The 27535-nt window shown below is 43.7% G+C and overlaps 1 protein-coding gene across 2 annotated transcripts in view; it reads left to right on the forward strand.

Moving 5' to 3' along the window:
- The window catches only part of LOC126480841 (nascent polypeptide-associated complex subunit alpha, muscle-specific form-like), a 64135-nt gene extending 37927 nt beyond the window's left edge, over positions 1-26208 (forward strand). Inside the window, exons 2-3 of one of the 2 annotated variants that reach the window (XM_050104189.1) lie at positions 21449-21805; positions 21920-26208. In XM_050104189.1, the coding sequence (XP_049960146.1) occupies positions 21451-21805; positions 21920-26061 (4497 nt within the window). In that variant the 5' untranslated portion in view covers positions 21449-21450 and the 3' untranslated portion in view covers positions 26062-26208. Of the gene's footprint in view, positions 1-21448 lie in introns of both variants that reach the window. The other variant, XM_050104188.1, reaches the window with a different exon arrangement.
- Positions 26209-27535: the final 1327 nt, after the last annotated feature.

Consider the following 27535-nt stretch of genomic DNA (forward strand, 5'->3'; position numbering starts at 1 on the left):
TATCCACTGCACCAGCTGTACAACAGCACTGACATCTGCTAACAGAGGTAGTTACAGTGGTTACAGTGTTGCCCGATTGCCACCCTTTAACTTCTTTTTTCTGTCAGATGTACCAGCTGGACGAAATTTTGCGACGGACATTTTTTTATCACTGGCATGTGAGGATTCGCGCTGCGAAGCCCGAGTGCACGAATCTCGCTTCACCCTGTATATCAGGGAACTAAAGTAGACCCGAAAAATAAATCTTTAAACTTGGCCGTTTTAGTACGTTTTACTCCTAAGATACATCAGTTACTTATGTACCAGTACGTTTTAAAAAACGGCATAAATGGCCTGTTTCCTAGGGCCAATATTCTAAGTGGCCGGTCTTCAAAGTGTTAATATTTCTCGTAAGAACACATCGCAGTAAGACTCACGAGCTCTAAATTACTCGAGTGCTACTTGAAAAATGGAGTTTTGTTACCCAGTACATATAAGTTTAAAAATAATTCATTCTTAACTGTTTCTATCTTCAACTTGCTACTTTTTTGTGGACAGTTTACTTCCCTGAAGTGGTTGTTACTACAGAAGTAAATTCATATTGTCATTTTCGTTGTCCTAAAAATGATTTGTTTCTCCGGCTCTCTACGTTTTCTCCCTAATGCGTGTGTTTATTTATTAAACATACAGCTTACTAACGTTTTGAAAGTCATTCTGTGGATAGTATTTTACTTAATTTCACGAAATCAAAGACATGATAAAAAATCAAAGTTTTCGCAATAATTTTGTGTTACTGCATTTTTTAGGTACAATGCGTTCGCTCAGAAATGACACGGACATGTGACTGTAGTTCTGCTGCTCCATCTCTACCGACCACAACGGCGACTACATGTTACATTATATTGTTCTTTATTTTCTTCGTTGTCAAAGATCATGACTTTCCTGTTACTTAAGCATAATGTTAGGATTTTACTGAGACTTTCTTTTAAAAAAATGGTTCTAATGGCTCTGAGCACTATGGGACTCAACTGCTGAGGTCATTAGTCCCCTAGAACGTAGAACTAGTTAAACCTAACTAACCTAAGGACATCACAAACATCCATGCTCGAGGCAGGATTCGAACCTGCGACCGTAGTGGTCTTACGGTTCCAGCCTGCAGCGCCTTTAACCGCACGGCCACTTCGGCCGCTAGACTTTCTTTATTTTGGATTTCAATGGTCAATGTACAACGAACAGACTAGTTACAAATCTAGCTGTGGCCAACAGCCGGCCGATGTGGCCAAGCGGTTCTAGGCGCTTCAGTCCGGAACCGCGCTTCTGCTACGGTCGCAGGTTGGAATCCTGCCTCGGGCATGGATGTGTGTGATGTCCTTATGTTAGTTAGGTTTAAGTAGTTCTAAGTCTAGGGGACTGATGACCTTAGATGTTAAGTCCCATAGTGCTTGGCACCATTTGATTTTTTGTGGCCATCATTCCTTAAAATTATCCACAGCAAGGATAGTTCTTTCGCGAAGGTGATCGTTTGCAGAAGGCTCCTGTAATCCGTTCTTAAGTATTGTTCCTTAGTTTAGGTACCCTACCAACTTGGATTGCCGGAAGCGATTGCTGAGGCTAGAAACGATAAGGAACTGATTCCTCGAGGGTCTATTCTTCATGCCCCCCCCCCCCCCTCTCATCTCTCACGCACGCACGCACGCGTGTTCTCTCCCCCCACAGGCCCTGGCGGACCTATCGGTAATGACCGATCACCGCGCCATCCTCCGTCGATGGCGTCATTGGATGCGGTATGGAGTGGCATGGAGTCAGCACAACACTCTCCCGACCGTTACCTGGTTTCGTGACGTGGAGCCACCATTGCTCAGCCAAGTAGCTCCTGAATAAGCATCATGAAGTTGAGTACATCCCGTTCCAGCATTCCCACCAGGAAAAAAATTCTTGGCAGTACCTGGAGTCGAACCCAGGTCCTCTGCGTGGCAGTCAGCAGCTCTGACCACTCAGGAAGCCGGCGAGGATCACTGTAATGCTCAACAAAATCCATTGGATGTCACTACACGACAGACCTTATGCTGACTGAAACATTTCTCTAAAAATAGTGACAGTCAAGGAGTATTTTCGGGATAATATTTCACTCTGCAGCAAGTGTTTTGAAACTAACTGGCAGATTGAAATCGTCTGCCGTACATTGCCTTTCGCGGGAATTCTGTAACCGGATGAGCTACCGAGACACAGAGGTAGTGCCGGAAGTAAAGCTGTGAGGACTGGCCGTGAGTCTTTACTGGCTTGCTCAGTCATTAAGAAAGGCAAGATTCCAATTCGATCCACAGTTTGAATATTCCAAGAAGTTTCTTCTCACATACATTCTGCATAATGGCAGTGACATCAAAATACAGGAGACCGGGGCTTACACTTAAAATTGATACTGATGCACAAGTTCGAGTATGTCCTTCACTACGTATCGTATGAAGGCCCATGGCATAAAAATGTAGATCTGTTGCGCTATTCAAGAGGGACCAGTTTTCATAGTCCGATGAACTAATTTAGAAAACTGTCTGTAGTCATATTTGCTGGTTTTCCGTACCAATAAGCCAAGGTGGCGGAGCATTTCAAAACTGACCTTTTAACTGATTCATGAAAGGAATTAAATTAGAAAATGAGACCCTGAAAATAGTAGATATGTTTTGTTATTTGGACAGCAAAATAACTAAGGATGGCTGAAGTGGCGAGAATTTAAAATGTTGACTGGGAACAGCAAGAAAGTTTAAGAAAAAGAGAAATTTAAATTTAGGAAGGCTTTTGTAGAGATATTTGTCTGGAGTGTAGCAGACAAGAAGAGAATAGAAGCTTTTGAAATATGGTACACGGAAGAATGCTGAAGACTATACGGGTAGATCTGGTAAATAATGAAGATTATACGGGTAGATCTGGTAAATAATGAAGAGGAACTGAATCAAATTGGGAAGGAAAGAAATTTGTGGCACAACTTGACAAGAAGAAGAGCTCGATTGATAGAACCATTCTGAGGCATAAAGAAATCCTCAGTTTACGAATGCAGTGAAATGTGAGAGGTGAAAGTTGTACTGATCCCGGCGGAGGTTCGAGTCCTCCCTCGGGCATGGGTGTGTGTGTTTGTCCTTAGGATAATTTAGGTTAAGTAGTGTGTAAGCTTAGGGACTGATGACCTTCGCAGTTAAGTCCCATAAGATTTCACACACATTTGAACATTTTTTTGTGAAAGTTGTACACCAAGCCTCGACTTTAATAAGCAGTTGCATTTGAATGTAGATTACAGTAGTTATGCATAGATGGAGAGACTTTCACAGAGTAAAGTAGCTAGGAAAACTGCATCAAACTGGTATCTGGGGCGCAGAACACAGCAACGACAGCGAATCATGAACTAAATTGGAAACAGGTTCATTTCTAACATAAGTCCAGTATTTTGTAATGCATTTCCTCAGTAGTATTACGTAACTTCTACACACCATCACGTTAGAAATTTTTAGTCGTCCTTCATATATAATCAGGTACTGATGTCGCCAGTCGTGTGACGAACTGTCGTCAATCGTACCTAATTATATTAGTAGCCGGTGTAACTCATAAATTCCATCCAAATGCTGTGTGTTCTAAATGTTTACGTTATGTAGTAACTGAGGATGCGCTTTCAATGAAGTCTTACTTTTTTAGAATTAATCTTTTGTGGCAGTCAGAACAGTGAATTCCGAATGCATCCGGTAAACATTTACTCATGGTAAATATTCTTGTACAACAGCAAAGGACTGTAAGTATTCCTTGACGAAAAATATGTGATTGGCCGAAATAAACAAAAAAAAAAAATCACTTCATAGAACACAGAAGACTTAAATAATGGAGTAGTGGTCTGCATTGGAAAAGGTTGAGACACGGTTCGTGTGTCCTGAGTCATATGTTTAGTCGCTCTTCTAAACCAATCCAGGCGACCCATTAGCCGATACTTTCAAGCTGCAACCGATTTCGTGGTCACAACTGAACTATATCAAAGTATTTGATGACATCACTATCAGCGGGTTGTCTATTAAAAAATAAACCAGAGGAAACTTTTTACAGTGTTGAAATGCTCGAAGAGCCACGAGAGCTCCTTCAGTTCTGGCACATGTGGCGCGCTGCCAACGAACACGCTCGCCTCGTGTCGTCTGTAGGGACCAACTTTTCAAACGGAATGACGTAACCAAACCCATCTCGGACGTGAATGAGTACAGTCAGCTGTAGTGAGCCAACACTTAATCGTGAATTTAAGACAAACTGAGAGCCTTCCTTCAAGAAAGTTATTAGCTAGATCCACAGAAGTGACACAGGCGACTGTTTTTTAACGAGTGTAATTGTTATCTTTTTTCTTTGAAGTTTGGGAATGTGAACTGGTTTGGAAATTTGCCTCGTTGGTTAACCTGACTGGTTAAAAGCGTATGCTGGACCAGGACATGGTCTAGGATAATTACCTTCGTGAAAAAGGTTTCGCCAGTCTCTGAGCATTCTTGTCTTCCCTACCCACAGCTGTAATACGGCAGCACCCTTACTCGTTTCATTCTAGGTGAACGGCTCAATTAATGTTGAATACCTGCAAAAGGCAAACATTTTGAGTCCCGGTTCATTCTCAGCTCGAACTGGTGAGAATGTATGTCAGAACTACGTGGATTTCTAGGCAATGAACTGTCGTGACACTCTAATTTTAAACTGAAGTAACAGTGCATTTTGATATGTAGATGTATAGTGCTCTCACTCGCAACACAAGAATATCACACAGATGGACATCGCCTCGGATAGTGTAGCCAAATTAAGTCCAAACTTGTCCGATGACGAAGAATGAAACCTTTAAAAGTTTCATTTGATATTAAGTAAAATAATTTATTGCTCGTTACGGATTTCCTTTTGTTTTCTAGTATCTTGTTTTGCGTAGTGACGTTAGCCGAGTTGTGATATGCTTGAGACATCTCTGTCTATTGTGGTTTCAACGAGTCCAGATGAAACACCAAATAGTCGTGAAATATGTGTTCAGTGCATTGGAAGATGGTATCTGTCGCACTACACACAATGCTGTAAATTTCTTTCACCCATACCATTAATGACAAAGAACTTAAATCATTAGGCCGCAACTTTATGGTTATAGATACATGTAAGTATTCAAAGAAATAGTTGTACTCAATACTAATTTTTATTTAGCCCTCTATCATACATTAACGTTTGCTTAAGCTTCATTCATTTGCATCCGTAACCCTGAGTAAGGTGTTAATCAACAATGTATGCAGTCTTCATCCTCTCTCAATCTTGATCTTTTACTTTTTCTGCACTAGCCGCCAAGTGTGCTAATGATCGGCCTAAATTTTGGGTCAGCGTTGTCATTTCTGGATAGTTTTGTTTTATTAGTGTAAGACTCAACTGGTTCCTTGGCTGGACAGAACGAGGCTTTCTTCCCTTCCTGATTTTGTATCTCGGTTGTGTTAGCTGAACTGCCCAAGTTCCAAGGCTCCAGGAACTCACTTCTGTTGCTCGTCTCTTCGCTTCACTTCCTACCGAATTCACTCCTCAGCTACAACGCAGCTTTCGCGCTCTTGGACGAGACAGAATATTTTCTGGGGTGGGAAAGATGCAAAACTGGGAGGAAAGATGAAGGAAAAATTACAGGCAGCTGAAATGGAGTTACCGAGGTTTCTTAAGGGCTGTAAACGGAGAAGCACGTTAGAAGTCAGAAGGTCCAAAATGAGCTGCATATACAACCGTTAACGAACTTGTACATGCAAATGATTTTGTCATGCTGCAGAATATCGAAAGCTAGCTTGGCATATAAGCCGAGTGACAGAAGTACTGCGTAGTCAGCCATGGACGTCAGCACAGCTGGTCTTGAATAACCATTTTTTGAAAGACGCTGGATGGCTCAGCTCCTGTCCGAACAATAAGCAGCAAATTTTATTAGGCGCAATAATTATTTTTATTATAATTCATACATGGGCAAAGCGAATGGCTCTTGACCAGACTGTGAAGAATATTTTTAGATCAATAATGCGTATACGAACAATAATAATAGCGAAAGTATAGTAGCGGGCATAATTATTAAAATAGTATCAGCTCACTTTTGTTCAACGACTTCGGAGTGAGGAGAGTCCACTCCTGAATTACATTTCTACACAACCTTCAAAACCCCTATCTACGGCTATAACTTTGCTCTGGACTGAAAAGTTTTCCAGCCACAGTTGACTCTAGATGTGGGAATACTTGGAAGCCACTGTGTGCCCTGGTGCGTGTATCTGGTTGATGTTCTAACAATTGGTACTTCAAATTCGTGAAGAAATTTCTTTGCGTATTATAATCTGGAGCTCTGCTCCGTACTTTTTCAATATTGGTTCTTAATATTCGTTAACGGTCGCCAGTTATTGTCTCACCCATTATAAAGTAACAGTTGGAGGAACGCCTTTTTCTCCCAGTAAACAATGCCCACACTCATTTCGGAAGATGAAACCGATGTCGCCTTTTTTGGTGTAGGTCCATGGCCTCTATTAACCTCTTTCATATCTGTTTCGTTTCTGAATCGCTCAGTCCATTTCTCACTCATAGTAACAAATTGGCGATTGATATCGGTTTACTTTCTTTTCAGACGATCCAGACTTGCAGGGATATTTGTTTTCACATTTGGTGTCGGTCATCTTCCAACAAATTTGACACGCGCGTTGCGTAAAGTTTACTCACGATTAGTTATTCCTGTGAAATGAAGCGTAGTCTTTCTTCTGATATGCCAGTGGCGTCATCTGTTTCATACAATTTCAACTGCCGAACGTCCAGTACTGTATTGAACACTTTCTGGCTTTTATTTTGCAGTCATCGTTGTTACGTGGATCACCTTCTAGAGATCCAATGAAGAAGTAGACAAAAAACTACTGAAAGCAGAAAAATTCAATTAAAATTCGTATCTAGTTAACTCATTTCGATGAAATTCGCACAATATGACTACTCTAAAAGCGAAAGTTTTTCATAGATCGCTGTGCCTTTCGACGTACGTGTTTTTATGCAAGATATAGACATAAAACAAAATAAAATTTCTTTGGTTCCAACACCAACTCAGTGCCACCCAAGAACTTACCACTTTCGTCTGCCTCCAAATAGTTTTTCCAACTTTGATAATAAGTTACACGCGCGGGATTAGCCGAGCGATCTGGCCGCTGCAGTCCTGGACTGAGCGGCTGGTCCCGGCGGAGGTTCGAGTCCACCCTTGTGTGTGTGTTTGTCCTTAGGATAATTTAGGTTAAGTAGTGTGTAAGCTTAGGGACTGTTGACCTAAGCAGTTAAGTCCCATTCCCATAAGATTTCACTCACATTTGAATATTTTGAATAAGTTACAGCTGTCTGCCCTTTAATGGTCGCTATTGGACAAGGCTGTAAAATTTTAAATCTATTCTGTTCTTGGAGGAGAAGGATAAAAAAGAATGCGGTGATCAAGCAGTTTTCGTTGAATCAGAGGAAAAATGGGAATTTCTGATGGAGAGGATCGTGAAGGTGAAAAAAGAGTATTTCAGGAAGGGAGAAGGTACAAAGTGATGCGAATCAACAAACATGAAAATTCCGTCAAAAAATCTTTGGAAAGCTTTGGGAACAAGTAATATCCGTTAGAAACTTAGGAAATGTGGTGACAGAAGAAGGAAATTGTGTGGAGGAAACTAGAAGTAGGGATCTATCTATGGGCAAATGATCTTTTGAAAAGCTGGAGAGTTTGTTAACAGCAGAAAAAGATAGAATTAAAAAACAAGTTCGCCAAATGTTTTATCTGGAGTGTGGTATTATACGGCAGCGAATCACGGACAGTCAAAATGAAACAGGAAAATCACTTAGCTATTTTTGAAATGTGATTGGAAGAAAGGTTGTTGTTGTTGTTGTGGTCTTCAGTCCTGAGACTGGTTTGATGCAGCTCTCCATGCTACTCTATCCTGTGCAAGCTTCTTCATCTCCCAGTACCTACTGCAACCTACAGCCTTCTGAATCTGCTTAGTGTATTCATCTCTTGGTCTCCCTCTACGATTTTTACCCTCCACGCTGCCCTCCAATACTAAATTGGCGATCCCTTGATGCCTCAGAACATGTCCTACCAACCGATCCCTTCTTCTGGTCAAGTTGTGCCACAAACTTCTCTTCTCCCCAATCCTATTCAATACTTCCTCATTAGTTACGTGATCTGCCCATCTAATCTTCAGCATTCTTCTGTAGCACCACATTTCGAAAGCTTCTATTCTCTTCTTGTCCAAACTATTTATCGTCCATGTTTCACTTCCATACATGGCTACACTCCATACGAATACTTTCAGAAATGACTTCCTGACACTTAAATCAATACTGGATGTTAACAAATTTCTCAGAAACGCTTTCCTTGCCATTGCCAGCCTACATTTTATATCCTCTCTACTTCGACCATCATCAGTTATTTTGCTCCCCAAATAGCAAAACTCCTTTACTACTTTAAGTGCCTCATTTCCTAATCTAATTCCCTCAGCATCACCCGACTTAATTAGACTACATTCCATTATCCTTGTTTTGCTTTTGTTGATGTTCATCTTATATCCTCCTTTCAAGACACTGTCCATTCCATTCAACTGCTCTTCCAAGTCCTTTGCTGTCTCTGACAGAATTACAATGTCATCGGCGAACCTCAAAGTTTTTATTTCTTCTCCATGAATTTTAATACCTACTCCGAATTTTTCTTTTGTTTCCTTTACTGCTTGCTCAATATACAGATTGAACAACATCGGGGAGAGGCTACAACCCTGTCTTACTCCCTTCCCAACCACTGCTTCCCTTTCATGTCCCTCGACTCTTATAACTGCCATCTGGTTTCTGTACAAATTGTAAATAGCCTTTCGCTCCCTGTATTTTACCCCTGCCACCTTTAGAATTTGAAAGAGAGTATTCCAGTCAACATTGTCAAAAGCTTTCTCTAAGTCTACAAATGCTAGAAACGTAGGTTTGCCTTTCCTTAATCTTTCTTCTAAGATAAGTCGTAAGGTCAGTATTGCCTCACGTGTTCCAGTGTTTCTACGGAATCCAAACTGATCTTCCCCGAGGTTGGCTTCTACTAGTTTTTCCATTCGTCTGTAAAGAATTCGTGTTAGTATTTTGCAGCTGTGACTTATTAAACTGATAGTTCGGTAATTTTCACATCTGTCAACACCTGCTTTCTTTGGGATCGGAATTATTATATTCTTCTTGAAGTCTGAGGGTATTTCGCCTGTTTCATACATCTTGCTCACCAGATGGTAGAGTTTTGTCAGGACTGGCTCTCCAAAGGCCGTCAGTAGTTCCAATGGAATGTTGTCTACTCCGGGGGCCTTGTTTCGACTCAGGTCTTTCAGTGCTCTGTCAAACTCTTCACGCAGTATCATATCTCCCATTTCATCTTCATCTACATCTTCTTCCATTTCCATAATATTGTCCTCAAGTACATCGCCCTTGTATAGACGCTCTATATACTCCTTCCACCTTTCTGCTTTCACTTCTTTGCTTAGAACTGGGTTTCCATCTGAGCTCTTGATATTCATACAAGTCGTTCTCTTATCTCCAAAGGTCTCTTTAATTTTCCTGTAGGCAGTATCTATCTTACCCCTAGTGAGATAGGCCTCTACATCCTTACATTTGTCCTCTAGCCACCCCTGCTTAGCCATTTTGCACTTCCTGTCGATCTCATTTTTGAGACGTTTGTATTCCTTTTTGCCTGCTTCATTTACGGCATTTTTATATTTTCTCCTTTCATCAATTAAATTCAATATTTCTTCTGTTACCCAAGGATTTCTACTAGCCCTCGTCTTTTTACCTACTTGATCCTCTGCTGCCTTCGCTGCATCTCCCTCAAAGCTACCCATTCTTCTTCTACTGTATTTCTTTCCCCCATTCCTGTCAATTGTTCCCTTATGCTCTCCCTGAAACTCTCTACAACCTCTGGTTCTTTCAGTTTATCCAGGTCCCATCTCCTTAAATTCCCACTTTTTTGCAGTTTCTTCAGTTTTAATCTACAGGTCATAACCAATAGATTGTGGTCAGAGTCCGCATCTGCCCCTGGAAATGTCTTACAATTTAAAACCTGGTTTCTAAATCTCTGTCTTACCATTATATAATCTATCTTATACCTTTTAGTATCTCCAGGGTTCTTCCATGTATTCTTAAACCAAGTGTTAGTTATGATTATGTTGTGCTCTGTGCAAAATTCTACCAGGCGGCTTCCTCTTTCATTTCTTAGCCCCAATCCATATTCACCTACTATGTTTCCTTCTCTCCCTTTTCCTACACTCGAATTCCAGTCACCCATGACTATTAAATTTTCGTCTCCCTTCACAATCTGAATAATTTCTTTTATTTCATCATACATTTCTTCAATTTCTTCGTCATCTGCAGAGCCAGTTGGCATATAAACTTGTACTACTGTAGTATGTGTGGGCTTCGTATCTATCTTGGCCACAATAATGCGTTCACTATGCTGTTTATAGTAGCTTACCCGCATTCCTATTTTCCTATTCGTTATTAAACCTACTCCTGCATTACCCCTATTTGATTTTGTGTTTATAACCCTGTAGTCACCTGACCAGAAGTCAAGAAAGGTATCAAAAGAAAAATGAACTCTCGGAATGACGCACGCACACTATCCGGTCGAGAGTAACCTGACACCTGTATGTAATGAGGAACTGACCACAAGATATCACAAAAGGTGAACCCGCCAGTATAAAATGAGGCAGGGAGTTTGAGTCTTCTGTTGTTAGTAGCAGCAGGATGGGTCAGCCAGTGGGTCGGCCAGATGAGGTAGGTGACTGCGAACGTGGAATAGTCATTGGAAGTCACCTGAGTAACAAATCCATCAGCGACATTTCAATCCTTCTACAACTGCCGAGCCGGCCGAAGTGGCCGTGCGGTTAAAGGCGCTGCAGTCTGAAACCGCAAGACCGCTACGGTCGCAGGTTCGAATCCTGCCTCGGGCATGGATGTTTGTGATGTCCTTAGGTTAGTTAGGTTTAACTTGGTCTAAGTTCTAGGGGACTAATGACCTCAGCAGTTGAGTCCCATAGTGCTCAGAGCCATTTGAACCATTTGAACAACTGCCGAAGTTGACTGTTGATGCGATTGTGAGGTGGAAATGCGGAAGCTAAACTAAGACCCGGCATTCCTTGTTTACTGGCATAAAAGGTCCGTCGAGCATTGCGGAGGGTGGTTGTAAAAATAAGTGGAATAAATCACTCGTGAGTTGCAAAGCGCTACCTGCAGTCCAGTTAGCACAATGTCTGTGCGTAGCGAGCTATGGAGAATGGGCTACAATGTTTGAGCAGCTCCTCATAAGCCACAAATTTTCCGTAGTCAATACTAAGATACCTGAGAAGCTGCAAAAACGACGCAACTGGACAGTGGGTGACTGGGAACTAGGGATTTGGTATGATGAATCACGCTGTGTCCTGTAGAAATCCGATGGAAGGTTCCGGTTTAGCGAGAGAATGTGTAGCGCCAACAGCGAAATACGGAAGAGGTGGTGTTTTGGTATGACGGTTGCTTTGCTTGGTTAGGGTATCTTCTCCTTATTGCGCTTAAGGGGAGTTAGAAAGGAAAATATTTTTTTCCACATTTTCGGATTTTTGTCTCATTACAAAATTTGCAATTTTCCGAATAAAATTATATATATATTCTTCCCTTATGAGTTTGTAAGTGATATAATTAAAATTGCTACACCAAGAAGAAATGCAGATGATAAACGGGTATCCATTGGACAAATATATTATACTAAAACTGACATGTGATTACATTTTCACACAATTTGGGTGCATAGATCTTGAGAAATCAGTACCCAGAACAACCACTTCTGGCAGTAATAACGGCCTTGATACGCCTGGGCTTAAGTCAAACAGAGCTTGGATGGCGTGTACAGGTACCGCTGCCCCTGCAGCTTCAACACGATATCACAGTTCATCAAGCATAGTGACTGGCGTATTGTGACGAGCCAGTTGCTCGGCCACCATTGACCAGACTCTTTCAATTGGTGGGAGATCTGGAGAATGTGCTGTCCAGGGCTGCAGTCGAACATTTTCTGTATCCAGAAAGGCCCGTACAGGACCGCAACATGCGGTCGTGCATTATCCTGCTGAAATGTAGGGTTTCGCAGGGATCAAATGAAGGTTAGAGCCACGGGTCGTAACACATCTGAAATGTAGCGTCCACTGTTCAAAGTGCCGTCAATGCGAAGACGAGGTGACCGAGACGTGTAACCAATGGCACCTCATATCATCACGTCGGGTGATACGCCAGTATGGCGATGACGAATACACGCTTCCAGTGTGCGTTCACCGCGATGTCGCCAAACACGGATGCGACCATGATGATGCTGTAAACAGAAGCTGGATTCATCCGAAAAAATGACGTTTTGCCATTCGTGCACCCAGGTTCGTTGTTGGGTACATCATCGCAGGCGCTCCTGTCTGTGATGCAGCGTCAAGGGTAACCGCAGCCATGGTCTCCGAGCTGATAGTCTATGCTGCTGCAAACGTCGTCGGACTGTTCGTGCAGATGGTTGTTGTCTTGCAAACGTCCCCATCTGTTGACTCAGGGATCGAGACGTGGCTGCACGATCCGTTACAGCCATGCGGATGAGATGCCTGTCATCTCGACTGCTAGAGATACGAGGCCGTTGGGATCCAGCACGGCGTTCCGTATTACCCTTCTGAACCCACCGATTCCATATTCTGCTAACAGTCATTGGATCTCGACCAACGCGAGCAGCAATGTCGCGATACGATAAACCGCAACCGCGATAGGCTACAATCCGACCTTTATCAAAGTCGGAAACGTGATGGTACGCATTTCTCCGCCTTACACGGGGCATCACAACAACGTTTCACCAGGCAACGCCGGTCAACTGCTGATTGTGTATGAGAAGTCGGTTGGAAACGTTCCTCATGTCAGCACCTTGTGTGAACGCTCTGAAAAGCTAATCATTTGCATATCACAGCATCTTCTTCCTGTCTGTTAAATTTCGCGTCTGTAGCGCGTCGTCTTCGTGGTGCAGCAATTTTAATGGCCAGTAGTGTATAACTTTTCTCTGGTACAAACTGTTGGCATATCGGCAGACGCAGACAATTTCACTCAGATTGCCAAGCAATCATGACTTACATAATTTCATAATCGAGAAAAGGTCCGTCACACAAATATGTCGATCGAAAATTGTAGCACTTTTGCAACCTCATTATGGGGCCGTGGAAACTCTACCTGAGGGAAGCAATGTCGATGACCTGAACAGTTTTAACGCAAACGGATTTGAAATTAAATTATCAATTACCTTGCTCGATAATTAGTTACCTCTGCATATCTACAGAAGCTCTTTCAACTGAAAGGTCGAACGCTCTCAAAACAGTCGTAAGATACTTTTTGAAAGAATGGTTTGGTTCAAATGGCTCTGAGCACTATGGGACTCAACTTCCGAGGTCATAAGTCCCCTAGAACTTAGAACTACTTAAACCTAACTAACCTAAGGACACCACACACACATCCATGCCCGAGGCAGGATTCGAACCTGCGACCGTAGCGGTCACGCGGTTCCAAACTGAAGCGCTTAGAACCGCACGGCCACACCGGCCGGCTTTGAATGAATAAACCGTCATTTGATTGTATGTTACAGGGAAGCGTGGAGGGTAAAAATCTTAGAGGGAGACCAAGAGATGAATACACTAAACAGATTCAGAAGGATGTAGGTTGCAGTAGGTACTGGGAGATGAAGAATCTTGCACAGAATAGAGTAGAATGGAGAGCTGCATCAAACCAGTCTCAGGACTGAAGACCACAACAACAACATTACTGTTTCTCTTCTGTACTGTCTAGATATGCGCTTTTATGCCATTATCGACACAGTTGTAAAAGTTCTTCGACCACTAACACGTCTTAGCTGCTAAGGCAGTCCAAAGCAGAACTGCCGTAACAGATATGATATGTTAATGGTCTAAGAACTTTTGGTATTGTAATCGATTATGGCATAAGAGTTGAAATCTAGATAGCACAGAAGATAAAATACGGTACTACACAAAGGGCGGTTTATTCTTTCAAAAAATATGCATGACTGTGGCTCAGCACCATCCAAAACTTTTTAGATGTAAGTTTGGCAGTGTGCTCAAAATGTTTAGGAAACGATCCTTGAAAGTCTTTCAAGGCCACAATGAGTTACTCAAACCTCATGTTTTCGTTAATGGCGGTGAGCTTAGGGAACCAGACTGCGTTTGTCGTAATGTGCCCCTTCTAAAACGAGATATTCTTTTTACATACATCTCCATCAAATGATAAAAAGGTTGTTTCTCACCTAGCAGGTGCAGTAATGTTCACATAAAATACGCCTGCACTGCATTTTCCTTCATGAATTCAACAATAGCGAGTTTTAAATAGAAAAATCTTTTCAGGCATGCCCCTTGACTTAAACAACGTACTTTGCACTAATACACTGAAGAGCCAAAGAAACTAATACACCTGCCTAATATCGTGTAGGGCCCCCGCGAGCACGCACAAGTACCGCAATACGACGTGGCATGGACTCGACTAATGTTTAAAGTATTGCTGAAGCGAATTGACACCATGAATCCCGCAGGGCTGTCCATAAATCCGTAAGAGTACGAAGGGATGGAGATATCTTCTGAAGAGCACGTTGCAATGCATCCCAGATATGCTAAATAATGTTCATGTCTGGGGAGTCTGGTGGCCAATGGAAGTGTTTAAATTCAGAAAGGTGTTTCTGGAGCCATTCTGTAGCAATTCTGGACGTGTGGAGTGTCGCATTGTCCTGCTAGAATTGCACAACGGACATGAATAGTTGCAGGTGATCAGACAGGATGCTTACGTACGTGTCACCTGTAAGACGTATCAGGGGTCCGATATCACTCCAACTGCACACTCCTCACATCGTTACGCAGCCTTCACCAGCTTGAACAGTCCTCTGCTGACATCAGCGTCCATGGATTCATGAGGTTGTCTCCACAACCGTACACATCCATCGGCGGATACAATTCGAAACGAGTCTCGTCCGACGAGGCAACATGTTTCGAATCATCAACAGTCCATTGTCGGTGTTGACAGGCCCAGGCGAGGCGTAAAGCTTTGTGTCGTGCAGTCATCAAGGGTACACGAGTGGGCCTTCAGTTCCGGAAGCCTATATTGATGAAGTTTCGTTGAATGGTTCGCACGCTCACACTTGTTGATGGCCCAGCACTGAAGTCTGCAGCAGTTAACGAAAGTGTTGCACTTCTGTCGCTTTGAACGATTCTCTTCAGTCGTTGTTGGTTCTGTTCTTGCAGTATCTTTTTCCAGCAGCAGTGATGTCGGAGATTTGATGTTTTACCGGATTCCTCACATTCGCAGTACACTCGTTAAATGGTCGCACGGGAAAATTCCCACTTCATCGCTACCTCGGTGATACTTTGTCCCATTGCTCGTGCGCCGACTATAACAACACGTTCAAACTCAGGTTTTGATAACGTGCCATTGCAGCAGCAGTAACCGATCTAACAACTGCTAAACACATATGTTTTACGTAGGCGTTGCTGACCCTAGTGCCGTATTCTGCCTGTTTATATATCTCTGTATTTGAATACACACGCCTACATCAGTTTCTTTTGTGCTTCAGTATATATGAAGTCTCCATGCCCTTGGTTTAGCTCCATGGAGAACTTCTTTTGCAACTGACACTGGAGTAATGTGTGTGGCTTCAGAAATTTTACTATTCATGTCATCAGTTTCCTTCCATGCTACTTGCCTGCAAATTGAGCACGAAGTGCTTCTTGATGTACACAACAATGAACCCTCTATGACAATCTTAGTAATTTTGTGTTATTTCATAGTCAACTAAATCATTAAAAAATTTTTTGCATGGTATTACAAGCTCGTTTCATAGAAAATTTTCAGCTCCTGTCTATATATATATATATATATATAGATAGGTGTTGAAGATTTCCCCTCGGTTCCGAGAGTTCCATAACCTGTACAGAAAATTGGAATAGAGATCAACATAAACATCATTTCCGCCCTTTTTATTGCTCATGAAAACCACACATTGCATGTTGTACCACCAGACAGCGAGACCTTCAGCAGTGGTGGTTGGTTGTTTGTTTGGGGAAGGAGACCAGACAGCGTGGTCATCGGTCTCATCGGATTAGGAAAGGATGGGGAAGGAAGTCGGCCGTGCCCTTTCAGAGGAACCATCCCGGCATTTGCCTGGAGTGATTTAGGGAAATCACGGAAAACCTAAATCAGGATGGCCGGACGTGGGATTGAACCGTCGTCCTCCCGAATGCGAGTCCAGTGTCTAACCACTGCGCCACCTCGCTCTCAGCAGTGGTGGTCCAGATTGCTGTACACACCGGTATGGTTGAACTACAGACAACGTGTACCTCCTTCCTGAAATGACTGAAACTGATCGGCTGTCGGACGCCTTCCGTCTAATAGGCGCTGCTCATGCATGATTGTTTACACCTTTGGGCGGGTTTAATGACGTCTCTGAACAGTCAAAGGGACTGTGTCTGTGATACATTATCCACAGTCAACGTCTATCTTCAGGAGTTCCGGGAACCGAGGTGATGCAAAATTTTTTTTGATGCATACATGTTGACCTTCTCATTCCTCTTTTCTGTCATTCCATTCATTTTTAAAGGCTTGTAACGACAGATAGCTAGCCAGCCTCTTTTTGTGCAACAGTCAGTGGACCGTTGAACACCCTTCATATCATGTAGTGAAAGATAAGCAGTTCTGACACCTCGTTTCTGCCGAAGTGAAGCGAGATGTGGCGATCGAAAAGTGCCACACCGCAATACTGAATGAAATGTCGCTCTGTACGGAGTACTTCCGGAAAGGAACGAATAAAGCCGACATAGGCCGATCCTTGGCCTGCACGCGGTCCGCACACTCGGCCCGCGTAAAGTTTGGCACACTGTGGCCCGCTCTGCTATAAAGGTCCGGTTTTACCGATTGAGGCATGGAACCCTGAAAAGGACGAAGTTGCCAGCAGATTAGGGAATAAGTCAGAAAAGAAGAGCGTGGACACTCCAGTCGTGACCTAGCAAAGAAGAAGGAGTTGCATTCTTTAAACAGTTTACTTTAAGCACTGTGTATGGTGCGTTATACACCGTAACGAAAGTCTATAACTTTTTGAGAGACATGTACATATGGTAAAACGTGTCGGAAGCGTGAAAGGCGCTGGTTGCAGTAGCTCGGACAGCGGCCCGCGCGACTCGGAGGTGAGATATAAAAAGCGGCCGTACGCGCGGGCCGCGGGGCCCGAGGCTGTGACGTCGCCGTATCTCGGCGAATCGAGCTCTGCGGGTTGCGCCACTGGTTGCGCCTGCTGCCAGCGCCGCTATTCTTGGGACGCTGACACCGGGGCTCGGGGCTGCTCGGCGCCAATAATGTCTCTCTCCTTAAACAGCTCGCGCTTAATTACGACGACCCCACACCGTGAACACTCGTCGAGGGAAACTGTCTCTCGGGTCTCGATGACGCCTCGGTGCCACTGAACTCTTATCAATGGAACCGGAAAGTCTCCGGGAACTAATATTGCGTTCCAGATGTCCCACGGTAAAAAAGTTTACAACAGGCGTGTTTACTTGGTAACTTCAGCCATCGGCAACACATATGACGAAGTATCAGAGAGAAACATTTGCTAAGGAAGCTGGTGTAATGGTTAGGCCGTTGGACTTGCCTTCGCCGCGCGGGATAAGCCGAGCGGTCTTGGGCGCTGCAGTCATGCACTGTGCGGCTGGTCCCGGCGGAGGTTCGAGTCCTCCCTCGGGCATGGGTGTGTGTGTTTGTCCTTAGGATAATTTATATTAAGTAGTGTGTAAGCTTAGGGACTGATGATCTTAGCAGTTAAGTCCCATAAGATTTCACATACATATGAACATTTTTGGCTTGACTTCAAATCCGCACCAGATGATCTGATCCATGATGTGCTGGATCAACGCTTCTCAATGATTTTTCCTTGCTGGAATATTGTTTATTTTTTACTTCTCTCTTATGTCTAGATTATTTTGTGACCATGTATTGAGCTTCGAATTATATTCAATCCTCCATCTCGATTTGTGCGTCTGTCCATTACATTGCATTCAACGCTGGAACATTGCCAAACAGGAGTTGTCATATCATAGCCAAAATACACACATCAAAAAAGTTTTGCATCACCTCGTTTCCGAGAGTTCCGGAACCTGTACAGAAAACTGAAATAGAGATCAACATAAGTATCATTCCGCCCTTTTTATTGCTCGTAAAAACCACACATTGCATGTTGTACCACGATTCAGCGAGACATTCAGAGGTGGTGGTCCCAGATTGCTGTACATACCGGTACCTCTAATAACCAGCAGTACGTCCTCTTGCATTGATGCATGCCTCTATTCGTCGTAGCGTACTATTCACAAGTTTATCAAGGCACTGTTGCTCCAGATTGTTCCACTCCTGAACGGCGATTCGGCGTAGATCCCTCAGATGGTTGGTGGGTCACGTCATCCATAAACAGCCCTTTTCAATCCCTCCCAGTCATGTTCGATAGGATGCATGTCTGGAGAAGATGCTGGCCACTTTAGTCGAGCGATGTCGTCATCCTGAAAGAAGTCATTCACAAGATATGCGCGACGGGGCGCGAATTGTCGTCCATGAAGACGAATGCCTCGCCAATATACTGCCGATATGGTTGCACTATCGGTCAGAGCATGGCATTCACGTATCGTACAGCCGTTACGGCGCCTTCCATGACCACCAGCGGCGGACGTCGGCCCCACATAATGCCACCCCAAAATAGCAGGGAACCCCCACTTTGCTGCACTCGCTGAACAATGTGTCACAGGCGTGCATCCTGAGCGGGTTGCCTCCAAACATGTCGCGGACGATTGCCTGGTTGAAGGCATATGCAACACTCATCAGTGAAGGGAACGTGATACCAATCCTGAGCAGTCCATTTGGCATGTTCTTGGCTCATCTGTACCGCGCTGAATGGTGTCGTGGTTGCGATGAAGGGTCTCGCCATGGACGTCGGGAGTGAAGTTGCACATCATGCAGCCTGTTGTACACAGTTTGCGTCATAACTCGACGTCCTGTGGCTGCACGAAAAGCATTATTCAACATGGTGGCGTTGCTGTCAGCATTCCTCCGAGCCATAATCCGTAGGTAGTGGTCATCCACAGGAGTAGTAGCCCTTGGGCAGCCTGAGCGAAGCATGTCATCGACAGTTCTTGTCTCTCTGTATCTCCTCCATGTCCGAACAATATCGCTTTGGTTCACTCCGAGATGCCTGGACACTTCCCCTGTTGAGAGCTCTTCCTGGCACAAAGTAGCAACGCAGACGCGATCGAACCGTGATATTGACCGTCTAGGAGTGTTTGAACTACAGACAACACGAGCCGTGGAGCTCTTTCTTGGTGGAATGACTGGAACTGATCGGCTGTCGGACCCCTTCCGTCTAGTAGGCGTTGCGCATGCATGGTTGCTTACATCTTTGGGCGGGTTTAGTGACATCTCTGAACAGTCAGAGGGACTGTGTCTGTGATGCAATATCCACAGTCAACGTCTATCTTCAGGAGTTCTAGGAACCGCGGGGATGCAAAACTTTTTTGATATAATTCCATACTCAGGGAATGAGCGTTGGGGAGCAGATGCAGGAATCCTTCATCACTGTTCTAGACAAGGTACTAGTGGAGTTGGTTTGCCATGGCCTTCTTTTGTCATGTTACATATCAAGGGGTGTATCTGCAGGGTGGACTCGACAGCGTTTTTCCACACTACCAACATATCATTTGCCACCCCCTCCCTCCTCCACCCTCCGGCTAGTTAGTAACTTACATCATATTCCATCGATCATTTGAACGATTCTTTTATCGAAATGACGTGAAACGGGACAGTTTACGGTATATGTATACATGATTAGTGTCAACTTTAATGAACACAATATCATTTTATTCCTACTCATGAAACAACTTTTATTTTTTTATTTTTTTTACTGGGTACCAGTTTTTAAGTAGAAATTTATAGAGGGTGTGGATCTTTTACTGTAGGCATCGTTTAAGGAGAGAGTGCTCGAAATCCACTCCTAAGGGATTTAATAGTTGATGGAAGGCTTTTGGAAAATATGTCGCTATTAAGGCAGTTTTGAAACTAGAACTACGAAAATTGATATTTGGTTTCTCGGAGAGAAATTAAAAGAAAATACGTGCTTCAGCATTTTTATAAATTCAACCACGAAGAGGGCAAGATAGTAGGTGAAAGTTTTTTTGAAACGAAATCATTATTAAAGAAACAACTAAAGCATTTTTAAAGCTACATCTATAAAAAATGATACTTGACTTCTAGGTTAGAAATAAAAAACATGTGTTACACTGGTTTTGGAAATTCAACCCTCTAAGTGTGCGAAGTAGAGGATGAAAAGTTTTGTGAAATGTTTTCATTATGAAAGCACTTTCGAAGGTTAATCTACGAAAATTTGTATTTGGCTTCTCTGTTAGCAATAAAACATTGTGAGTTTCACTGCTTTTGGAAATACTGTCCCTAAGGGGGTGAAATAGGGCATGGAAATTTGTAAGAAAATGTTTACATATATTAAAAAATCTCAAAGCTAAATATATGGAAACGTATTTCACTTCTCGCTTAGATATAAAGAAATATGTGTTAGGAAGTGAAAGATTCTATGGAAATATCTCGAAAAGGACACAAAAGGCATGACGAACAAAAACTTCTTACTCCAGCTACCAGAATTGGTTTTTGGCCAGAAGTAAAATTGGAAATGACCATGCTTCTGTAGCTTCAGCTAGTGTAGGAAGCTTAGATGGTGTTGCAATTTGTGAACGACATAAAATTTCAATTGAAGAATAACAAAAAAATCTGTGCAGACCATACAGTCTACACGAGAAAAGCAGTGGGCGCTAAGCTAATGTTAGCTAAAGATCCTACCTGCAACAATTACGTTCACCTATCACAAGGAAAGGAAACAGTACGAAGTAGATTGTCAGTTAGGTAACGTTGGCTGCAACCAAAAACAAATGATTATCGGCCAAAACATCTTCGTTTCTACTGATTCATGTCTAGTGAGCTGATTGACTAACTTGCAAATGCCCACCGTTGATGTACATAAATTTTAATAGGAATTGAGAATATTCCATCACAAGGTTGTAAGGATACCCATGTATTAAAAGTTTCCTTTAATTTACGTCTATGGTCAGAAACTAGTGGCACTATGGCTGCAGTACATTAGGATTTTGTTTTTATAAAACATATCTGATGATGGTCATTATAGACCGAAACCAGTAATCTTTTAGCAAAAAGTTTCTGACCATGGACGTAAATTAAAGGAAACTTATTGCATATACGGGTCACTGTTGTATTCGCGACAATGTCGCAGCTTGTGAAACCAATGTATTAAATGTTCATTTTTAATAATATTTGAATAAGAGACTGACCGATACAAATTTCTCTTTTGCAGAAATGACGAAGAAGGCGAAGAGCAAGACAAAAAGTGATGAGGCGCCACCGAAATCGGCGCCTTCCGAGAAACAGACTACAGAGCCCGGCACAGGTCCTGGCAGTGGCCAAAAAGCAGGTGCTACTGCACCCCCGCAGCCGCCCACGTCAGCAGGAGCAGGGCCGGCGCCACAGCCACCAGAGGCGGCCAAGCCGAAGGACTCGCCAGCTGCAGCTGCAGCCATCCCCACACCAGCTCCACCTAACGCCAAGAGTGACGAGTCCAAAACCTCGGAGCAGCCTGAGATGGGATCCCAAGCACCTACTCAGTTGGTAGTTGTGGGCTCCCCACTAGAAAAGCCTCCTACAGATCAGTCACCTTCACAGTTGGGAGTAGTGGATTCTCCATCAAAAGAGCCTGTTACAGTTCAGGCATCTCCACAGTTGGGACTCGTGGGCTCCTCATTAGAAAAGCCTCTTAAAACACAGTCACCTCCACAGTTGGAAGTTATGGGCTCCCTACCAATAGTTCAGGCATCTCCTGAGACAGGAAACCTGGTCTCCCCACAAGAAAAGCCTCCTACAGCCCAGGCACCTCCACAGTTGGGAGTTATGGGCTCCCCACCAGAAAAGCCTCCTACTGCCGAGGAATCTCCACAGTTGGGAGTCATGGTCTCCCCACCAGGTAAGCCTCCTATAGCTCAGGCACCTCCGCGGTTGGGAGCCGTTGGTTCTCCAGCGGAAAAGCCTCCACCACCCAAGAAGGATGTTGCTTCAAACAATGAACCAAAGCCGAGTGTTCCAGTGCAAAGTGAACCTCCGAAGGAACAGCCCACAGTTCCTCAGCCTACCAGTCAGCCTTTACCACAACCACTGGTCGGTGACCCCTCCCTCAGTCCTGAACCCAGTGATAAAACGCGAGAGGTGCCCATAGAAAAATCTCAGACGGAAAAGAGCTCACAGCCTATTGCTCCACGAAAGGTACAAGATCCTGAAAGAGATCTTGCAGATAAGAATAAAAAGGTATCGTCAAATTCAGCAAAGGCAGCATCTAATGGACAGCCCTCTAAACAGCATGCAGAGAAACAGAACAAACGCCAAGTGGCTAAGGAAAGCGTCCAAACGAATTCTGTACAGAAAGGAGATCCTAATGTCAAAAAGCCGTCGGGAATAGATAACAAGCAAAGCACTCAGGACAAAGTAACAGAAAAACAAGAGTCTAGTAGTGAACCCAAAACAACGAAAGACAACACAGCAGCAAAAGTGAACGAAGTAAAAGACGAACCAAACAAAAATCAGCTTGCTGGAGCAACGTCGGAGACTCTCATTAAGCAAAATAGTGGGAACGAAGTCTCCGAAAAGGTAACGGATGCGGAGGCACCAAAACCGAAGGACTCTAACAAAAATACAACTGCCCCCGCGACAGAGAACATAAAATCGGCAGAGAAACGAGAAACATCGAAAGACCAAACAGCTGATGGAAAGACGTCAGAACAAAAATTTCCAACAGAACCAGGAAATCAGCAGAAGCCACCATCACCAAAAACCGATCCCAATGAGAAAGTTAATAAAAATGCACCGTCAAAGAAAAGTAAACAGAAAAACGAGACGGGTGTGTCCCAGAGTGAAGGGGCTCCAAATTTGAAGGAAGTGAAGCCAGCAAGCAAAGGCGGAAAGAAGGATACCACTAAAACGGCTACCGGTGCTGAGATTTCGCCAGAAGTGAAAGAAGCACCTAATTTGTCCATAACAACAGAAAATTCGAAAAAATCTCCCTCTAACATACTCCTAGAGACTGAACTTCCAACTTTAGAAGCAGTTGCGTCTAATCACTCGGCCCAAGTCAAAGACGATGGCAGCAAAGTGAATCAGCAAACTAAGATCGCAACGGATCCCAAAGACAGCAAAGAAGGTCCCAGTAAGGATGAGGCACAATCTAAATCGAGCGGCAAGAAGAAGAATCGTCAGCAGAAGAAATCGGTTTCAGAAGACGCTAAGCCGTCAGAGGCGAATGACAATAAGGGACCACAAGAGGTTGCCAAGCCCAAAAACAATGAAAAGAAAAAGCCGGCACCTGCTTCACCATCCAAGGAAAAGGAATCAAACCGCGACACTGCTTCAGCGCCTGGGGAGAAGAATCGAAAGAATGTGTCTGGTGAAAGTGCAGGTACAGGACCTAAAGTTTCACCAGGGAAGTCGCCCACGGTAGAGAAGTCTCCGGTAACTGCTGAGAAAGACTCGTCAGACAAAACACAAGTAATAAATGCTGAGTCACAACCCGAAGAACAAGAAGCTTCAAAGAAAAAGAAACGAAATCGTCATAAGAAGAAGAACAAAGTTGGAGATAATTCTACCGATGAAAACGTCGAGGGAGGAAAACAGCAAGATACGAATGTAACGGCTGTCGGCGGCGAACGCAAAGCAAAGGAGAAACAACAAACTACCGCGCCTCCAACAAATAAGTCGAAAGGTCAGCAAAAAGATTCCCAGCCGGGCCAAACAAAGGCGAGTAAGGGAACACAGCCAGTTCCTACAACGACGCAAGATGGTCAACCGTCGGATGAAACTCCAGCAAAACAAGCCTCTGGTACAACCACCCAAACAGCATCTGCTAAGAAACGGAACCGCCGCAAGAAGAAGGGGGCCTCAGGGATAGAGAAAGACGGTGATGCCAGCATACTGCCAGAGAGCAAGTCTGCAGAATCAAAAGAAACATCAGTTGCCAAACCAGAAGAACAAAAACCGAGAGTTAATATTCCATCAACGCAAACGAAAACGGACGAGACCACTAAAAAGAAAACTGATTCAAAGGCAACAACTAAGCCCGAGAAACCTCAGCAACAAGATGCTCAGTCCTCTGAGGGGACCGAAGACCAATCTGAAAATTTCGTAGAAGTTAAATCGAAGAATAAGAGAAACAAGAAAAAGAAACTAGATTCAGCAGAGGCAAAGGAGGATAGTGCTAGATCTCTCTCCTCGTCTAATAATGTGTCAAAAATTGGCCCAGAGAACATTGTAGACGCGAGCGTCAGTAGCAGTGAGGGCAACACGGGAACGGAAAATGCGGGTGGCGATTCTGTGAAAGAAGTGACGAACAAAGTGTCGCCACCGAAAATTAGCCAAGAAGCCAGAGAGCAGAAGATGCTAAATAAGAAATTGGCAGAACGAGCACAGCTTAAGATTAAGAAACAAATTGAATCTAATGCTCTGTCAGAAGTGGAGAAATCGGAGAAATACTTAGAAACCATAACAAAAAACCTCCGGGAACTGACTAAACTGCGTTCATCGAGACTGGAAGATGTCCTACAACAACCAGGCGATGAAGAATTCGATTACGAATACACACCGGTTCAGAGAAATACCTTTCTCGCAACAACGTGCCATGTTTGCAAAGAGTCAAAGCAGAGGGAGGTGATGAAGGTCTGTGAACAGTGCCACTTAATGAGCTACTGCTCTGAAGAGCATCAGAAATCTGACTGGTCTGCGCACAAAGATCTCTGTCAAGCTGTCAGCGAAATGTGCAAAGAAAGAGGCACAGATAATCTCTACGCTCCAGCTGTGGGTCTCTCCGCAGAAGAATATAGGGGATATAGAATGAACGCACTCCTCGAGTGTTCTGCTATTCTAAACCGTCAACTGGAGCCATACGAACAGGAAATTATTTTGTATCCTAATGTGTGCCATACTTGTCATTTGCCTTCTGCCGCCAATCTGCACACTTGTGAGTCGTGCAGTATGGTGAGCTACTGCTCGCCTGAACACAGGCCGCCAAACCACGACGTGTGGTGTCACGACCTACAACTGTACAAAAGTTTAATTATATACCAGAGCAGAAACGGCGTCATAAACCCACAGCTGCCAGTGTTTCTCCCCGAGAGCTTCCAGCCGCTCAATGGTGACATGCAGTCGGATCTGCTGAAGCTTTCCGGCGGTGTGGACGCCAGTCCCTTAGAGCGAGCAGTACTCTCCGAAATTGCCACCGGGCCGCTCACAGCTCTCTTCGCACTTCAAAAGTCGAATAAAGTCAGCGGAACTACGGAGAAGCTGGTAGTCCATTTCGTGGGCGCAGAGTGGTCGTTCGAAATGGAAAGAGCCGACAAGTGGGAGGCATTCCTGCTGCACCTAATTCCCAGCCTGAAAGCTCTAGTCCTCGTCTTCGTCGGGCCTGAGGTGTGCAGTCTGCCACCGGAAGCGCGGGGTCTACTGCAGAAGCAGTCCACACTGTGCCCTCAGTGCCAGGAGAAATTCCGCACCGTGGAAATGGTAATCCCTCCACAGACCTTTTACCACGAGTACGTCGCTTCGCAGGACTACATCCCGCCCACCATCATCTGTGCCTACAACGCTGGACTGTACAGGCCGAATGGTCACAAGGATATAGACTCCTGGTCCGACACCGTGACAGCGCTGTTGAAAGATCCTAGTGTCCCAGTCGCGGTTACGTCGTACACTGCGGAGGAAGTACTCAAGGATGCAGAAAGGCTGCAGCATCATAGGGCATTGAACTTTGTCTTGCCACCCTCGCAGAATCCGTACCGCAGTCTGAGGCCTAATAGAAACTTCGCCAGCGATGACGTCACGCCCGTCATCTTCAAGAACTACTACATAATGATAGCAACATCGCTTGCACAATGAAATCGTGTCAAGCAAGTTAAACAAACGTATTGACATTCCAGTCCATCAATCCAATGCTGTTTGTAATTACATTCATTTCTCGTTGCATTTGCCACATATAAACTTAGTATTTCCATGTTTCTGGAAAAATAAACTAGTTTGGTATCAGTCTGCTTTGTATATTATGCTCCTTTATGTCTTACACAGTAAAAGCTTGGTTAAGATTCGTATAAAGTATTAACTATTCTTCCACTTCCAGATCAATTTCCCACCCCACACTGCTTCATATACTAAAAGAACGTAGAAAACATTCCTCTTTAAGGTTTTGTATTTCTCTTAATTTTTGGCACTTACTACCAGACACTCATCGTGTACATATTCTCGAATAATGTAGCAGAATGCACACGATGCACAGATGTTTTTTTTATTTCAGCTTATTAGACCTTCTGGTTACTTACGACTACCAGATTGTGGAACGAGACAGACCTATGAACCAAGTGGCAGCATTAGCTATAAAGGATCACATACACAATTTCGTCGAAGTGTTGGCTGTGTAGCACGGGATTTAGGTGGAGTGGCGTTTGGGCTGGGGGTTGTATTTTTAAATAATTTATTTACAACCATACATTATAACATGGATGCTTATGCAACACCAACAGAAATATCTTAAACACATAAAATCAGAAATAAGCAACATTCTGCCCAGGAAACATTCTTTCTTACGATGGGCACACAAAAGTAATAATAAAAAAACTTGTTCTAACAGATTCATATATTCCAAATCAGTAATTTTACTCGGTCCAGGAGACATCACACGTGGGCGATAATCAAGAAATAGATATCATAAAATTAGTCCTTCACAGGGATATAAGTAGGCACTTCGAATCACGATAAGACTAGCAACGGCCACAGACAGAGATGCACTGTACCAGGATCAGCCTCCAGCTACTACCCAACTAATGTTAACAAACTAAACGACTACCTATTACACAGGGTGGTCCATTGATCGTGACCGGGCCAAACATCTCACGAAATAAGCGTCAAACGAAAAAACTACAAAGAACGAAACTTGTCTAGCTTAAGGGGGAAACCAGATGGCGCTATGATTGGTCCGCTAGATGGCGCAGCCATAGGTCAAACTGATATCAACTGCGTCTTTTTAAATAGGAACCCCCATTTTTATTACATATTCGTGTAGTACGTAAAGAAATATGAATGTTTTAGTTGGACCACTTTTTTCGCTTTGTGACAGATGGCGCTGTAATAGTCACAAACATATAGCTCACAATTTTAGACGAACAGTTGGTAACAGGTACGTTTTTTAAATTACGAGGGCAGTTCAATAAGTAATGCAACACATTTTTTTTCTGAAACAGGGGTTGTTTTATTCAGCATTGAAATACACCAGGTTATTCCCCAATCTTTTAGCTACACAACACTATTTTTCAACGTAATCTCCATTCAATGCTACGGCCTTACGCCACCTTGAAATGAG

This window comes from Schistocerca serialis, chromosome 5, assembly GCF_023864345.2.
Source record: "Schistocerca serialis cubense isolate TAMUIC-IGC-003099 chromosome 5, iqSchSeri2.2, whole genome shotgun sequence".
In the NCBI taxonomy this organism is placed as follows: Eukaryota; Metazoa; Arthropoda; class Insecta; order Orthoptera; family Acrididae; genus Schistocerca; species Schistocerca serialis.